The following is an 18732-nucleotide window of genomic DNA, read 5'->3' as shown; positions in this document are numbered from 1 at the left end:
TTCAGAATGAACACATAATTTGTGTAAATATACAGAGTATAGAGTGAAGTTCTCCCATTACTTTCATAATCTATTCTACTTGTGAAAATAATGGAAAAAGTTCATATAAACGTATGTCCTAAAATGATTTGTGAGATATGGCTAGTGAAAGATATTGTTTGGATTTCGGCTTCCCTGGTGAAATGTCATGTGAAATATTTAGGATGTTAATTAAGGGGCAAAATTTAGGATTTCTTATGGTTTTTGACCTGAAAAATCAAATAAAATAGGTCCTAGAACCGTATATGCAGTACTTTTTGAGAAATCTGGGGGTGAAAACTAATAAGTTAGCGTAAAAACCCTGTTTTTAAGTTTAACATACAGTAACTTTGTTAAATGTGTAATAAACACATAAAACTTCTTAACAAAATTTGTAGATTTGCACTTTGTTCATATGCACTTTGTTCTTAACAAAATGGGTAAGATTTGTGAAGAGCACAAAGAAAAGTTAGAAAAATTCAAATTTTATTTAGAAGCAGTATTAATACATTTTTCAGAAAAGTACTTATTTAATGTAAACAAAAACCCAATTCTTTTTTCATGTGAAAAATTTGTAAAAACAAAATTTACTGTTAAAAAAATTGCTGTAAAAATGTAAAAAACTGGAAATTACACAACTGTAAAATAAAAATTACTTAGATAATTTTTTTATTATAGACAGAAAAAAAATAAATCATTGGAAAAATTATTTCAAAGTTGACAATAAAATAACAACTGCTGATCAACAATGCACAATACTGTATTAGTGTTTAAATCATTCTGTAAGGTACATTTTGTATATTGGGTACTGTGATCGGTTTCCCATTGAAGTAATATTGTACTTATTTACCATAGTGGAATACACTAATATGGTATTCATTTTGGGTGTGTGTAATGGTAATTCTACAACTGCAGTAGAATATGAAATGAGTATTCTGAATCACAGGATTCCAGATCCCAAAACAATTAGTGCAGACTTTTTGCAATCTTTGGGAAACAGGTTTACTATCTAGTATTTGTACCAGCTATGAATGATCTGTCCAACATGATGCTGTTATTGATGAAATTATTATCGATACAGCTCAGGTGTCCTTACACAATGTCTTTCTAAGTGGATTGGATTTTTGCATTTGATGGTTTGGAGGACACTTAAAATAAGTTTTATTCTTATCATAAATAGCCAGTTCAACATCTACCCCCAGGAGACAGTCCTCTTTGCTCGGAGTTCTGCAACTGGTGTAATAATATTGAAACTCTATACAAGTATGTTTTGTTTACTAACAAGGGAAATTTCACTCGAGATGGCATGAACAATTTATGCAATGAGTAAACATGGGCAGAAGTAAATCCTCATGAAATAGTGGAAGGCAATTTTCAATACCGACTTAGGATCAATGTATGGTATGGTCTACTTCACAATCAGCTGTTTGGGCCATTTCATATTACTTGGCCACTTAAATGCTGAGATCTACTTGCACTTTCTCCAAGAAGAATTGCCGCAGCTTCTTGAAGATGTTCCTCTAGTGCTAAGACACAAAGTATACTTCCAGCACGAAGGTGCTCTTCCCCACTTCTCTTGTGCCATTTCCACTCGCTTAAATCATTTCCCTGAGAAATGGATCAGTCATGGAGGTCCACATTCCTAGCAATAACATCGCCTGATTTAACACCTTTAGAGTTTTGCATCTGGGGATGGATGAAAAATATTGTACACAATACAAAAATAGTCTCGTTAGGAATTAATTGTCCCCTTTATGGATGGGGCTGAGCAAGAGAAGGACAGCCCTGAAGAAGTAAAAAGAGCAACAAAAGCAATACAGAAGCGTGCCAAGAAATATGTAAAAAATGGTGGGTTCATTTTTTAACATTTATAAACTGGTAGGTACAATGCACTTTGATCTAGTGTACTGTTTCTAAATAAAACTGGAATTTTTCTAACTTTTGTTTGTTTTTTAAACTTATCTTACACCATTTTGTTTAGAATTAAATTCTCTAAAAGTTTTTTTAAAATTTTTATATGTTTATTATCCATTTAATAAAGTTACTGTTCATCAAACATAAAAAAAAACAGGATTTTTTACCCCCAATTTATTGCTTTTCACCCAAGATTTCTCAAAAACTACTGCTGATATGGTTTTGAGAACTATTTTATTCAATTTTTCAGATCAAAAACCATAAGAAATCACAAATTCTGCCTCTTAATTAACATCATACAACTAACTCTCCAACTCTCAGTACAACCTCATTTTACGAAGGGGGTAGCTGAAATCTTTCACTAGCCGTAACTTGCAAATGAAGTATTTTAGGACTTATGTTTGTTTGTACTTTTTTCATTATTTTTATAAATAGAATAGGTTATGAAAATTCTGGGAGAATTTGTGATACATCCTTGTAAATATGTATTTATACATATATAAAATATAAAACAATCTCTTCCAATATATTAATTTCTTCATAATATTTAGGCTTCTATCTTCGGGCTATTTTATTTTATATACAATTATTAAATTTGTAAAATTTTACACATCTATTTCTTTTCGATTTCATAAGAAAAAAATTGTAGCTGAAGAAAAACCATTTCAACACAATTTATTTTTTTATAATGATAGAATAAAAACAAATTGTGGAGCATGTTTCTTGCAAAAAAGATTTTTTTTTTTGCCTTAATAAATTATTCGTAACTAACTATATAACAACAATTTAAAAGCATAAGTATTTTAATATAATTCAGTAAACATTACAATAAATTTTGAAGCACCAAGAAATTTATATACACTATATTATACATATAAAACAAATTTAAATGATTTAGCAACTTTTTTAAAATAAAAATAAATTTTATCCCATCATTTGTAGCAGTGTTTTCTCATTGAACCATTATAGAACTACATTATATGCTAAATAATAATTAACTTTTAAATTACAATACAAAATAATTATTAAAACAACTGAAATACAAGCATTCACCATACAAATGAAGATACCTGGTTGTCATGTTTGCCTAACTTTTTACTTTTTAAGTGTCTTACCTGAAAAAAAGCAAACAGAGAATTTATTTTGCTTATTCTATAAAAATTAAACTACAAAAATATGGTAGAGTCAGTATCAAACTTTTTTCTTAAATTCATACATTATGATTTTAGTTAATAATCAATTATATGGATCATTTTGACAGTAGATCCATAGAAAATATCATTTTGGACTCAGCTTTGGGTGAATATCATGTTGCTAGATCTGCATAGTCTACAAATTATCTTTTTTCATCAGTGAATGAAATGCACAACATTCAAATTCTGACCATTATAAAATTAATTATTTATATTCATTATCTGTATACTTATGACATCTAAACTACTTACTACTAAAAGGTAAATTAAAAAAAAAAAGCTAAAAAGGCAAGTTTAATAGCTTTACTTTTATAGTTCCTCTGTGTGAAGATAGACATAGATTTTCAAAATAACTTTTTGGGACAGATATATGGTAACTTTTCCACAAGCCATAACCTAAAAATACAATATTCTCAGCAACATGTTATCTGAATTTTTTCCTTCAAATGACTCCAAGAAATTCTAAGAATTTAATGAGGAATTCTAATGAATCCCAGCATTCAATCTAGAAATTACAGTAAAACTTTGATGAGTAATATATTGAGTCACTAGTACAATAAATCATGAAGAGATAAAGATAACAAGCATTTAAAGAAGCTCATAAAAGTTGAACAGCCTAGCAAATTGTATCTTAGCAGCAAAATAATAATATTATTTAAAAAAATAATTTTTCCACCTAGTTACTGCTTTACTTTTCCTTTATATACTAATTTTGCAAAGATGTTTACTTCATCTGAATGAAAATGAAATTAGATTAAAAACATAATTAAACAAAATTTAAATGTGGAGGGATAATTTACAATCTCAATTGCTTATAAAATTAAATTTTACATTTCTATATATCCTATATTCTTTATTTATATATTTTTATACATTTATTTTTATTCTTTATTTATATCTTTTTATTTCTATATATCCTATATTTACATTTCTATAAATCCTGATGAGCAGAGATCTCTGTCAAAGTGCAAATGTAGAAAAAATGAAAAAATAATTAAACAGTAAGTAAATGTAAAAATTTAATTTTAATGAACAATTTCATAAAATAATCATCAAAGTAAATATAGAATTCTGATACTCAGGAGCTCTGAAGCATGTCCCACAGAGAAAATATCATTAAAGTTTTACTAGCAGAGGATACATTTACTTTATTTTATAAAATGAAATTACTATGTGTTGCAATTTGACATTATATTCAGACTTACAGATCACATCCAGCAACATTATATTTTATAATTAATATTTCAACCATGTGAGATGATTAAATAAAATCTTTATTAAAAGTTACCCTTGTCCTGCGACGGGCATGATGAAAGAACTGCTATTTACCAAACAGCACTAAATCAAACTTCAGTGCTATTTCACCAGAATCAACTTCATGTAAACGTAACCATTTTGTAATAGGTCCTGGTGTCAGTTGAGTTGCTTCTAAAATATCAGCCACTCGCACCTCAGTTCGACCTAAAAATTCTGAAATATATTAAAGAAATACAAGTTAATAATCAAAACAAATGAGCATTATGGAGCAAAATATTAACAGGAAACACAAAAATAAATATATAAACAGGAAACATAAATATAATGTTTAAAATATGTAAATAGCATTTACGTTGTACAAATTTCTTAGAAGCTGACCATTCAATGTCAGTCATTAAGAAGTAACACAGTCTAGTTAGATCACTGTTCATCGTTAAGCCAGCATTTATCAATTGATTATCAGAATAAACTTATATTTAAACATACTCTGTTATAAATCAGACAATTTTAATTAGAAAAATAAGTATAGAAAAATATATAGAAGAAACCAATGGATAGAAATTAAATCACAAAACTTTATTACCACTTTTGAGCCTAACAATAAATTTCATTCATCTTCAGTTAAATGATCTCTTCTTACTCTAGTGATGTGGAGGTCTGATGTTACTGTGTGAAATGTATAGTCACAATTTCGTGGATATAAATTGTTAAAGGTTTCTTTACAAGTAGGGTTAATTAATTAAAAATATACAGAAAAAAAATTAATTTGATGTACCAATATTCTGTGCTTTCAAGTTTCTTAGATAATATTTTATAAACTGCTTACATTTATAGTTTTTAGGAATAGTTCAATGGTTAATCTAGTTTCCTAATCTAACACTTAAGACAGTAAAATACAGTAATTATGAGATCTTTTATTCTTCCTTGTAAGCACACTCTTGTAAATGCTGGTTATAAATATACGTACATAAATTATTGTGATATTGAGCATGTGATTATAATTTTTTTCTCTTAATTGTTTTATTATTTATAAGGCTTTTAAAATAAATTATGTCTAAAGGTGTCATACATTACAAAATAAAAATTATTTGAATTTAGGCTTGGTTAAATTTATTTTTTTTATAAAAAACAACAAAAACTTTTTAAAAATCAGTAAAATAAAGATAAGTTACATGCATTTATAAATCTAGAGCAAAGCTTTTAAGCTTTAAAAATAAAACTTTTAATATTATCTTATCATAAAATAAGAAATATACACAGATACGCACAAAAAATTTATTCTCTTTTGAGAAAACTTATCACCCCATTATATTTTTGCATTCCTCATCCCAACCGTTTTTTAGGAAAATTTAATAGAATCAGTAAATAAGTAATGATGAACAACTTAATTATTAAGTGTTTCCATGATTAGAGTTTTGTACACAGCTGGTGTGACCCTGTCATATCATGCAGGTATGGAGAACTGTAGAAAATGCAGATATTTTATAAGATAGAAGATGGTGGCTCGCAGTTAATGATTTAATGAGTTTAAATGAATGAGAAACTTGCATAATGAAACTCGGTCTTAGGGGAGGTTCATCCAATATAAAATGAAGTTAATCCAATAAACATTTCTGGGATTCTATTCATAACTTCTATGTATATATATATATATATATATATATATATATATATATATATATAGGGTGTTTATGAAAACCATTTCAAGAATGGTCCCCCACATTGAAATAAGTTCAATCAACATATATCTAGAGGTGCTTAGTTTACAGGCTATCTGCCATTTTATATTTTTTACATAAAAATTTATTTCTCGGGAATGGTTAATCACATTGAGGTGAAATTTTATATAACATCCTAAAAATTTTAGTACGACTTTATTTCACCAGGGTAGCTGAAATCCCAGCGAAATCTTTTACTAGCCATAACTTGCATTTTAGGACATATGTTTAAATGAACTTTTTCCATTATTTTCATGAGTAGAATAAGTTATGAAAGTTCTGGAAAAACTTTGTTATACACCTTTTATATATATATATATATAAATATATATATATATATATATATATAAATATATATATACACTACCCATTCATTTCCTATTTCTAATTGTATCTCTAAAATAACCTAAATTCTTATAGTTAAGATCTGATTATCTTATATATTACAACAGACAAATCTTGAGTTTCCATCAACAAAGAGCTAGATAATAAATGTATAATAAAAGAGCTAGTTAGATGTATATATACGAGTATTGTATTTTTTTTTTAATAATTAAAAATTTGAACAACCCAAATACAGAATTACAAAGTAAATGAAATGACACTTACCTTATTTTTGTTTTTTCTATTTTCTTTATTGCAATAGCACTTTTGCGGGATCCCACATCATCAGTTGTATATAAATTATATAAAATGACATGTCAAACATAAAAATATTTTTTTTCAATGGCAGCATGTTTTTAGATAGAAATAGATATAATCAGAAGGTATATAAATAATTTCAAATTCACTCAGTAATGTAACACTGGCTAACCAGGTTAAATGGTATAAATTTTCTAATTATTTTATTTTTAAATTTAATTTTAATTTTTAATTCTTAATTGACTTTATATTTGTACATACATACTTATTTTATTTAACTGACTTCATATTTTGTATATATGATAGTAATTTACTTAAGAAAAATTAAAAGATTAAAATTACAATTATATACATAAAAACATATGAAGTCGATTAAATAAAATAAAATAAAAACAAAAATATAAAATGACAAATCTTTTCTGATTTCATTATTAACATGTTTCAACCAATCCTTGGTGATTATCGAGGGCCTCCATGAACTTTCTTCATCTTGCATATTAATTCTGTTATCTCTAAACCTTTCACACCATTTTTAGACGTTTCTTTCATTCATTCATTCATTAATTATCAATGTACACAGCAACCAAGTGCCTATGAATTTCAGCCGGCTTAATGTTTTGATGGTTTAAAAATTTGACTCCATGTATTTCACAGTCAGTGGTAACATCAATTTTTCTATTCATTTTATAACGCAATAACTCACACATAATCAAAAATACTACAACGCGACAACTTACAGACAACAATGTAGTGTGTACATTATTAGTGTAACCATGAATGACAGAGGTTTTCCAACATTAAGGAGAGAAATTTCCCAGCACTCTACTTTAGAGATATCCCTTGTATATGTTTTGTTTTTATTTTATTTAATTGACTTCACATGTTTTTATATATGTAATTGTAATTATAATCTTTTAATTTTTTTATGTTTGATTTGTAATTTTATATAAATATATTATATACGACTGGTGATGCGAGATCCCAGGAAAGTGCTTTTGTAAAAGATTATATGAATAATAAAAATATAAGGTAAGAGTTGTCTTATTTCTGAAGTTAGGTGGTTTGAGTCTTGAGTTATATATATATATATATATATATATATATATATATATAACAAGCCCTGTTCATTGCAAATATTGTATTAACTATGGTTTCAAAATATATTAGTAACCAATTTTATATCATTATCTCTGTATGTGTAGATTTCATTAAGTGATTTATACCAATTTTGTGTTTCTTGTTATAATGCTGTATATCAATTTATTATTCTAGCTTGAAATTATTGTTATATTATTGATTGATGTGTAATTTTTCTTGATATTTATTTTGTTTTAACTTTAAGTTAATTAATAAATAAAAAACTACTATTGTATATTAAACTGATTATGAGATATAAAACAAAAATATACCAATGCCATGCACATTTACAAAATATTTAGTATTTTTGGGCTCAGGGGACCTCAAACATCAAGAAATACCAAAATATTTCTTGTTGGAAGATAAATATTGTTTTCTATATTGTATTAAGTCAACTAGGAAAGTAAAGTTAAAAAGTAAAATTTATTAAAAAACCCTACAAAATCTACATTTAAATTTATACAATATTATAGCAGAGCTTTTACTGAAGTTTCTCATAAAATAATTAATTTTTTCAATCAAATGTTTTTAAATTTCCTACTGTCACAACAGATATAATTATTATTTACTCCACAGAAAAAGGAAAAAACCCATAAATAAATTTATGTGTAATTAATTTAATATAGTAATTGATTACAAGGAATTCTCCAACAAACCACTAAAAAGTGATAGGGTTCTTACAATTTAAATATATATTTTTTGTCTTTTCATAAGCGAAAAACCCAGATATCCATGTTAATACAAGCTAGCAAAACTTGCTGAAATTAAACATAAGTTTTCGTCTATTAAAACTTTTATTAAACAAATAGATCAATAAAATAAAAATAATTAAATTGAGAGAACTAACCATCAGGAGAATAATGTCCTTTATCGAGTACATTAATACATAACACATCCTCTCCAAGATCTTTGACTAGAAATTGCATCGATGCATTCCATTTTGGTTCAGAAGGATTTGCAGTTGCAAGTGGTGTTCTATGTTCTTGAGAACCCATGCTTACTTCACAAAACACACCACGCTTACCTAAAAAAGACCCAATATTCAATAATTATTTATGTTTACTGTTTATAAATGAAAATAATGTTACTCAGATGCTGATTTTATTTACTAAATTAACATAGCCAAAATACTCCATGGTAAAAACTATAAAAATTTTTATACAACTTTCAAATAAAATTTATTAAATTTTAGTACAATAAAACTAAACTTAATATGAATCTGAAATTCTGTGCAACCACTTATCATCATAACCTTATAATTACAATAAACTCAATTTTGATAAAAATCTTTTAAACATACATATATTTCTTTCAACAAAAAACAATACTCAATGCAGAAAACTAAGATTTATAATAATAATTATAACCTCTTAATCAGAATTTTAACTTAAAGTGATTTTAATGCTCTAGTAGTTATATAAAATAGACTGGCAAGAATAATCTGCTAGAACTACAATATTTAGCATATTTTTTAATGCATTTTTTAAAAATTTGACTGAATAACATTCTCACACTTAAAAAAATTTATAAACTGAGATGATAAAAGCATCGCTGTTCTACACTTTTCTTCCTTGGCTGATCCAGAACTTCACTTTCCTTGTGATGTTAAAATCAGATTCTCTAGTTTATATTTTATTCATTGAAGTCAATTTTTTTCTATACTACTCATACTTTTTCACTAAAATTCTCTGTCTTACTTAGACAGAAACTGAGGGATTGTCATCTGAAATACCAAAGGGGACCTTCTAGTAACTTGTAAGCAGCTGCTTTTTAATTGAGACTCATTGGAGTAGCAAATCTGCTTGGTTTTTAGGAATGCTGTTCTTAAATCTTTTTTTTTATTTTCTTACATCTGATTTGATTTCTCAAAGTGCAGTTTTCAATTGATTTAACTTTCTGCTTATATATTTCATCTTGAGAACCTTTATTTTTTTTGTTTGTTTGTTTAACTTCCGGGTTAACTGTTAGGTATTGCTTCAGAGGATGAGATGAATGATTTATAGCACGTAAAAATACTATGCCTGATTGGGATTTGGACCTGGGACCTCCAGATGAAAGGCCGAGACGCTACCACTCACACCACAGAATCATCTTGAGAACCTACATTTCATAATCATTACTTATGGCAAAATTAATTAGAATAGTTTCAGACCTTATTCTAATACAAAATTATAAAAATAGTTTATGTAATTCTGGGCAATTCCAAAGATTTTTTTTTTAGTTTTACAGAGATCTTTCATTACAGAAATGGTTTTAACTAACATTTTTAACAATTTGATAATAAAACTAAAACCTGCAAAAACACAGAAACGGCAAAAACTTGTATGAAATAATTGAGTAGCATTGTGTAACTACATACTACTAGCACCATACCTAACAGTTTAAGTTTACACTGCAAAACCATAAAATCAATGGTATGCTTTCAATAAAAGTTAACCAATCAGTTGACCTGTATAATAGAAAAAAAGGCTACTCATTTTTTACCTACAATAGTTGTCTCTATTAATGCCTTGTTGACCATACAGCATTTTTTATTTAAAAAATATTTTATTGAAAGAATAATTTACTGATCTTACCATAATTTTGTGAAAATGAATGTGATTATTAAAATTATTGAAAAATAAAATCATTATTAAACATGAAACACACTGAAAATTGACTTGCCTCTAGCACATTGAGATTTTTCTATTATTTTTTACAGTTTAGAAGTTTAATATTATAACACTATACTTTGTACTAAATAAAATAAAACAAAATTTAGATGTAAGCAATACTAACTATTCTCATTTTTATGTTAAAAATACTGTCTTACTTTTTTTTATTATATAGTGTAAAACTTCTACAAAACAGAACCTCCGCAAAATGTACAGTTTCCCAAGTCCTGATATATTTTTATAGAAATTAATCTCTTCAAGACGGAACAATTCGCAATACGGAAATGGAACATAGATTTTACTTTTAAATTTGCGTATTAATCTTGTCCCATAAGACGAAAAGGAAATTAAAAAAAAGACTGTACATTCCCACAATTTGCAAATTATAAATCCAGCATATGATTATTACTATAATACAGTACTATTGTAACTGTTGTTTATCTAATTATATGCTGTCACATTCTTGGCTCCAAACTTCCAGCATATAAGCCGATGGTCATTAATAAAATTTTATATCGGGCGGCAGCTTATGTAAACAATTCATGTACAGTTTGGAGAATAATTTTATTTAGTGCCTTGAACACTGTGGTAAGCAGCAGTATAGTTTTCATTTTGCTGTAAAAATAAATTGTTTGTTTCGCATCCTGTTTGTTGTCTGTTGAGAGTTTAAACACAGTACATATGTGCCTTTATTTTTAGTTTAATCTAAGACTTTAGAAACTGTAAGTTATTTTAGTTTTAGTTATGTGCGATTTTCTTCTTTTAAAATGCTAATAATTATACTGAGAAAAAATATTTTATGTTTAAAGGACAAAATAGAGGTTATTAACTTAATTTCTAAAATGAACGTTAAAGAACTTAGTGAAAAGCTTAATTGTAGAAAAACACAAATTTACGACATTTTAAAAATTAAAGATAAAATCAAGGTCAGATTAAACGCAAAAATGAAGAAATAAATTCAATTTTATTTAAATGGTTTACACATGCAAGATCAAAAAATCGTCCTATTTCAGCGCCTATCCTGCACAACAGGCGAAAGAAATTGCAGCTAAGTTAGGAGTTACTACATTTAGTGCTTCTATTGGATGGCTAGAAAAATTTTGTGTGGGACATTCTATTTCTTCAAATCAAATTTCAGGCGAGGTTAAAGATGTAGAAACAAGAAATAGTTATTGACTGGAAAAATAAAATAAATAACTGCAGGTTACGAACCAAACAATATCGGTAATTGCGATGAAACCGGTTATTTTTTTGAGCTTAACTGAACAAAATACTGTATTTAAAAAATGAAAAGTGTATTGAAGGCAAAAAATCCAAGGAAAGACTGACTATTTTGGTGTGCAGTTTTGCGAATGGAAGGTTAAGATTGGTGACAGGTAAATTGTGGAAGCCTCTTGCTGTATAAAAAATGTCGCTGAGTTACTACTGGAATAGTTCGCAAATAAAAAGTCTTGGATGATGACTAACATAATGGAAAACTGACTCTACAATTTAAATGAAAATAGAAATATTCTACTGTTTTTAGACAATGCGTCATGTCACCCTCATGGAGATTATTCTAACGTAAAACTTGTGTTCTTTCCTCCAAACACAACTAGTGTAACTCAACCAATGGATCAGGGCGTTATTAAAAGCATAAAAATTCATTATAAGAAACATATTTACAGTCGCTGGCCGCCAATATGGATTCATGTTCATCTCTTCAAGAACTGACGCATAAAATTACTGTTCTGGATGCACTAAGGTGGCTCTCTTCACCATACAAACAAATTACAAATAACTGTTAAAAATGCGTTTAAAGAAGCTGATTTCTGCACGAAACTGATAAAGATAATGTTCCCGATACATGTCCTTGCGCAATACAACACTGTGTGAAGTTGATTTCTGTTGCAAGAAAGTGGTCAAACATCAGGCCATGCTGAAGACTACATGAGTAGTGATAGTGATTTTGTAACGAAGAAGGATTTCAGACTGCAGGTGAAATTATTTTGACTGAAACTAGTAAGATTAACAAAAGTGCAGAAGAAGAAGGGCATGGAGAGGTCACAGAAAACAAAATTAACAGTTTCGGAGAGCATTGAGTATGATTACACAGCTGGAAAAGAATTTGCAATTTGTATAAACAGTGATGATTTATGACAAAATATGCTAACTGCTAGAAATATTAATGAAAACGAAAGTTCTAAGAGTAAACTATTGAAACAGAAAACTATACCTGACTATTTTAGAAAATGATTTTATTTTAGAATGAATGTTAGATCATGTTATATGTCTTCTAATTAAACATTACTTTTAAATGAAAAATTATTAACTTGTAAAAATAAAAAAATCCTCTTTTAGTGTAACTGAAATTTTTTTTGAATATTAGTGGTTAATGTTCTCTATATGCTGTATAATTTCTGGATTATTCCAAATGTTTATCCTTGTCTAACTTCATTTTACATTTGTATAATTCACAGCACTGGACCTCACGATAAATTAGCTCGATTTTTAAAAATGCCACAAGACAGAAACCTCTTCAAAGTGTAAATTCTTAATCGGTCCCGTCAGATTCTGTTTTGGGTTGGTTTTACTGTATACATATGAGATAATTTTGGATGTAAACAGTTTTTCAATGATATGATAGTTAAATGATATGCAGGGGTTATTTTTAATTAAAAAAAAGAGAAAAGTTAAATACATTTAAACTAATTAGTACTAAGAAGGCACTTTTCAGTTTACAATGGAGTTTATTGATGGAAGGTGGTAGGAGGAGGTCTCCATCTTAAATACAAAATAGCAGCTCCCAACTTGGAAAAATTTTCGAGTAAACTCTAAAGTGGTTCAAGAAATTTGTATAACAGCAGCTTAGTGGCAAGCATTCCACTTTCTAGTGTTTTTTTTTAACTTTTATTTTTCCTTTTTCATATAATTTTTTTTATTATATGAAAGTGATCTTTAATTATATAATATTTAAAAGAATCTGAGCGTGCAAGTGGGGTGAGCCAATCAAGTATTCTTTCAAGTATGCATGCATTCTGAAGAGTGCAAAGTGGAAAGTGTACATTCCACAACTGCTACATGTGATGAATGAGGACGACCCAGATTGAAGGATGGACTACTGTGAATAGTATTCAGCACGTGGTTGGCGAGGAAGAGGAATTTGCAGGGTAGTTTGTGTAGACTGATGAGACGCAATTCAAACTTAACAGTACAGTGAACTGCCACAATTGTGTTTACAGGGCTCCTGAAAATCCTCACACTCATATTGACAGGGCAGTGAATCTACTGGTGGGGAGAGGGTTTGCAGTGTGGTCTATCAGTGCGTGGTTTGATTGATCCCTTCTTCTTTGAGGGTACTGTAACTGGTGAGGCGTATCTTGATATGCTTCAGACAAGGATTTTGCCTGCCATCCAAAACCTATATGGTGATGTTTTACATGCAACAAGACAGAGCCCTGCTTCACTGCCATCGAGATGTCAGGTTGTACCTCAATAAAACTCTACCCGGAGTGGGTGGGTCAAAGAGTTGCTATTGAGTATCCACATTGATCTGATTTGACCCCTCTGGGGGACTATCAAAAATGATGTGTATCGACAAAAACCAGCAACAATTGATGAGCTACATGAAAAGATCATAGATTCATGTGCTGCCATTACGCCAGATACACTAACAGATGTAGTTTGGTGTTAGCTTGGCACCATGGGCATTGTATAGAAGCTGCTGGTGGTCATTTTGAACACCTACCAATACTCTCTCAGTGCCAAAAATTGTCTTGTCAAGTCAAATTTGTCATGAGATATGGACTAGCAAACAGTGAGTACATTTTTTTGGACCGCTTTGTAATATTAAAATCATTTTCCATAAATATCTTTCAAAAAATGATGAGTTTTTCTTATAACATTATTTTTTTTCTGTAAATTTAATGCGACTAAATTTAGCAGCTTTTGTTCTTTGACTTTAGCTTACAGCCAAATAACATACTAAAAACGTGTTTTTTTGGTCTTGGAAAGAATCATATTTCAAGAATATTTAATGTTTTTATATCACTGGTTGCATACAGTGTGACATTCAATAGAACATACTAATGATGAACAAAGCAGATTGTATGTAAAACATGAAACCTGCAGAAAAATGGGGTTCTAGAATCCAATCTTTGTTGTGAGTAGTCTCTAAAAGCATTTACTTTATTTTATCAAGCGTACTACTAGGCATGTTGTAACAAAATAAAGATTTTTTCCTTAATACCTTCTAATAATTAGAGAAAGAACAGTTAATTTCCACCAAGTGCATTTAAAAAAAAAACTCATCTCAGAGTAAAACTGTGGAGTTACTCTAATGAATCCAATTAAATCATTAATTACAACATTATTATATTCTGGGTAACTACTTCTTTTAATCTTTATTCCACAAAGTTTCCCTTGAAAAAATGTAAAATTTTCAACAAGAAAAAAAGGAAATTCTACTAGTACTTCAGGGAGCTATCTAAATGCAAGTATATTACAGTAGCTCTTCTTCCTTTCATAAAATATCATCCTCAACTAGAGTAATCTACAGAGAAAAGTTACAGAATAACAGCAATTCATATTTTAACATAGTTACACATTGAGTTCAGTAAGCTTATAATACTCTCAGTTTTCACACATATGTTTGCTCTCTCTTAAAGGTATTAAAATGAGATATTCTCATGAATTCTGTAATTTAATATTATGTAACAAGTTACATGAACAAGTCACAATTTAATTAAAATTTCTCTACTTTTTAAATAGTTCAGTATTCAACTCTTCTAGGCAACAGGATTCCTTTTCTTCTGATGACTAATGCAAGTTCTACCTTTAAAAATAAACCCACTAACATAAATGTTAACATATTTTTTTTTCTTGCTGGACTGTTCTTTATAAGGCTGTGTTGGATTACTTGAAAGCTTCTGAAATATTCCAATAATTCTACAGTACCATTTTTACTGACTTGGTTTCATTTTGTTAAAAATAGTTCAGAATTTATAAAATATGGAAAATTTTCTTTCATTATTTATTAAAATAATATTCAATATTAACAGTAAAATAAAAAATTATCAGGTATGAGTATTTCCATTTATTAAAAGTAATTATTATATATACTCTATACTACCGCATAAAATACAAGGTTAAATTAAATATAAACCAGAATTTTTGTTTTATAATTTATTGGAAGGATAATAAAAATACATATTATTATTATTTCTAACAATATTATTTTTCTACAAAATTTCTTCTTTTGGAAATGCATTTTTCCCAGTGGATAGATAGCTTTTTGATTCCACTATTGTAAAGTGAGGGTGGGCATGATGTCAACCAATTGTGCACAAATGCTTCAACAGCAGCATTGTCTACAAATTCTGTCCTCCAAGTGCTTCTTTTAGAGGCCCAAACAAATGATAATCGCAGGGCAATAAGTCTGGACTGTATGGAGGGTGCTTCTTCAATGTAGTCCAGAATAAGGATGCAATTTTTTCTTGACTTTCAGCTGTGGTATGGGGCCGAGCAGAATGATGTATGGGTTGTAAAGCAGAATGATGTCTCAGATTGGAAATTGATGTCTTTTTTGATGATATGTGAATTTTGCTGTATCTAAATGTTGTTGGTGGCAGTAGGCAGAATTCACTGTACAATGTTGAAATCAAAAAAATACTGTGGCCAGAACACCTTTCCAGTTGACAGCAGAGTTTGGGCTTTAATGGGTGTAGTTTTTCCCTTTTCTTGCCACTCCATATTTAACCGTTTTGACTCTGGGTGTAATAATAGTTAACCCAAGTTTCACTGCAGGTCATGATTTGATGCAAAAAGAATTCTTCTTCAGCTTAAAAAAATGACTCAACAACCACTGGCACACCTCTAGCCAATAGAGCTTCTGACATGAGAACCATCATGCTGCCACTTTTGTAAATTCAAGATCAGTAATGATTGCTTGAGTACTGGCATAGCTTATTCCGATTTCAGAAGCAATTTCTGCAATTGTTAATTGTCAGCTGACCTCAATAAGGTGATGAGCCATGAGAACATTTTCAGCAGTAGCACTTGTCCTTGGGCAATGTTGGTGACCTTCATTTTCAACTAGTTCTCATCCTTCTGAAAACTGCTTACGCCAATCACATACATTTGAGCCTTTTTAAGTGTGTTGTTCTCTAACTGTGTCTAAAGTCTTTTCAAAATTTTGGATGGTTCACATCCACCACACCCTCTGCTGTGAGAAATTTAGAGATAATACATCGTGCAATGTGCGATGGCACCTCCTGCTCGACATTGTAATGCTGACTAGGGAAAAAAGTAGTGAGATAGCTTTCTAAGAGTGGGATCCCTCCACGCATCCCTATGCACAACACTGAGATATCTCCATTAGCCGTGTGTCAACGATAACAAAAATTCCGGTTTATATTTAATTTACCCTTGTACATAAATATTAATTAAACATCCATATATAATAAATCAATCTATAATCAGTAAATAAATAAATATACGTGTAAGCAATATCGAGCAATTTCAGTGGAAAACAAGCAACAAAAAAATGTAACATAATGAAAAAAAAATTATTCAGAACTTTTAAATCTATTTAATAATTTTATTACAAAACTAAAAGCTTTCATGGGGTTACTAAGCAAGTTAAGCAAATAAAGTTAGCGAGTAAAGGAAGAAACTAAAAAGTAAAAATTGCACATCATATTACCACATCACATCATAGACAAGTTTTCCAGGTTTATAAAAAAAGCAAGCTGAAGGCCATTACATTTACTAAAAATTGCAATAAAGAGCACAAAAGAAGAAGGGTAATACAATTTTACAGAAACTTGATCATATCTATTAAAGGCTGTGGTGAAGCAATCACCATCACCAATTACTCTTTTTCCCATTTCTTGTAGTAAGCCACTGGTAAATGGAAAAAGGGTAAACAAAGATGACAAGGCTAAATTCAGTGTGGACAGTGAAAAGTACTAACATGAGGCGAAAGAAATTACTGATGGTAGCAGTGGTTAAAGGAAATTATGCAATCTATAGGTAGATATGAGTTAAGGAAATTTTGTAGAAAAGGGCTCATTTTTTATCAACTGTTGATGTATACTGTAATGAAGCAGGCTGAAAACTCTTTGATTTATCCCACTCTTTAAATCATCATTATAAGATTAAACATGATCTTTCGATTACCTCAAAAACTGGGAATACCACTTGTACCAAATGTCCAATTCTTTGTGTGAACGCTAGAGATAACCTAGAGACTATGATACAAAATTTCTAAGAAGTCAGAATATATTTACTAATACTTCTTGCTTCAAAGTGAACAGAACTGTGTGGATTATAAAAAGGGAGCCATGAGATGGCAAATATTTCAGTAACTGATTTTACAAGAAGTCAATAATAACATCCATCTAAAATGTAAGGTTTGCCTTCTTCAAGCAAACCATTATTTCAAGGAAAATGCAGTACATATTGTCCACTTCATAAATGCAAATATGTGAATAAAGTGTTATTAAAGATGAACAGCACAAAAGATGCTAAGCTATCATTTTTATAAAAATCTAGTTTCAATGTTTAGGTAGGTATAAGTCACATAAGCCAAATTAGCACAGATCCACATGTACAAGTAGACAAACTTTGAAGTAAAGCGTGTACTAATGCTGTATTATTTTACCAAAAACACATATTTGAACAATAAAAATTTTTATAAATTTATTTAACTCAAAACCCTTGACTGGTTTCCTAAAGTGCCACATGATACTGTACTTAAAAGAAAAAAGACAACTTTTTTGGATGTAATCAGTATTTATTTTCAATAAATATTATCATTTTTGTGTGTTTATTTATTAATGTGTTGTCATAGGGCGTGTGTTGAAAACTGTGTGTAGCAATCAATTTAATTATAATGTAAAAAAAAATTGTTTGTTGTACTGACCTGCAATGGCTTATTTTAATCTTGCAATTTATAACTGGACTATATTCCTAAACCAATTTTTATTGCAGCAATGATGCCAGACAATGGGAGATGACAGTTTATAGAGCAGTAAAAGTTATTTAAAGTTTCTAGTGGATAGCAACCTGACACTGCTTCTAAACAGGTACACACCATCTAGGATAACTTTTTATTTACAGTATCTTTCATAAGTTTAAGGACACTTGGAAAAACTGTTTGTCGGTTTGTCTTTAAACTTATAACTACATACAGATCTTATATGTTTGTGAGAAACAGCA

At 29.1% G+C, this 18732-nt stretch overlaps 1 protein-coding gene across 3 annotated transcripts in view; it reads right to left on the bottom strand.

The window, feature by feature from the left end:
* Nucleotides 1–2710: 2710 nt before the first annotated feature.
* Dap160 (dynamin associated protein 160) overlaps nucleotides 2711–18732 on the bottom strand; it is a 238769-nt gene continuing 222747 nt past the window's right edge. For 2 of the 3 annotated variants that reach the window (XM_075360885.1, XM_075360886.1), the window contains 3 exons: nucleotides 8727–8903; nucleotides 4414–4595; nucleotides 2712–3047 (listed from right to left, as the gene is read on the bottom strand). In XM_075360885.1, the coding sequence (XP_075217000.1) occupies nucleotides 4447–4595; nucleotides 8727–8903 (326 nt within the window). In that variant the 3' untranslated portion in view covers nucleotides 2712–3047; nucleotides 4414–4446. Of the gene's footprint in view, nucleotides 3048–4413; nucleotides 4596–8726; nucleotides 8904–18732 lie in introns of all 3 variants that reach the window. The other variant, XM_075360884.1, reaches the window with a different exon arrangement.

The sequence above is a fragment of the Lycorma delicatula genome, chromosome 3 (genome assembly GCF_047948215.1).
Source record: "Lycorma delicatula isolate Av1 chromosome 3, ASM4794821v1, whole genome shotgun sequence".
NCBI lineage: Eukaryota > Metazoa > Arthropoda > Insecta > Hemiptera > Fulgoridae > Lycorma > Lycorma delicatula.
Note: the sequence above shows the minus strand (reverse complement) of the source record. Positions and strands in the feature narration are given on the sequence as shown.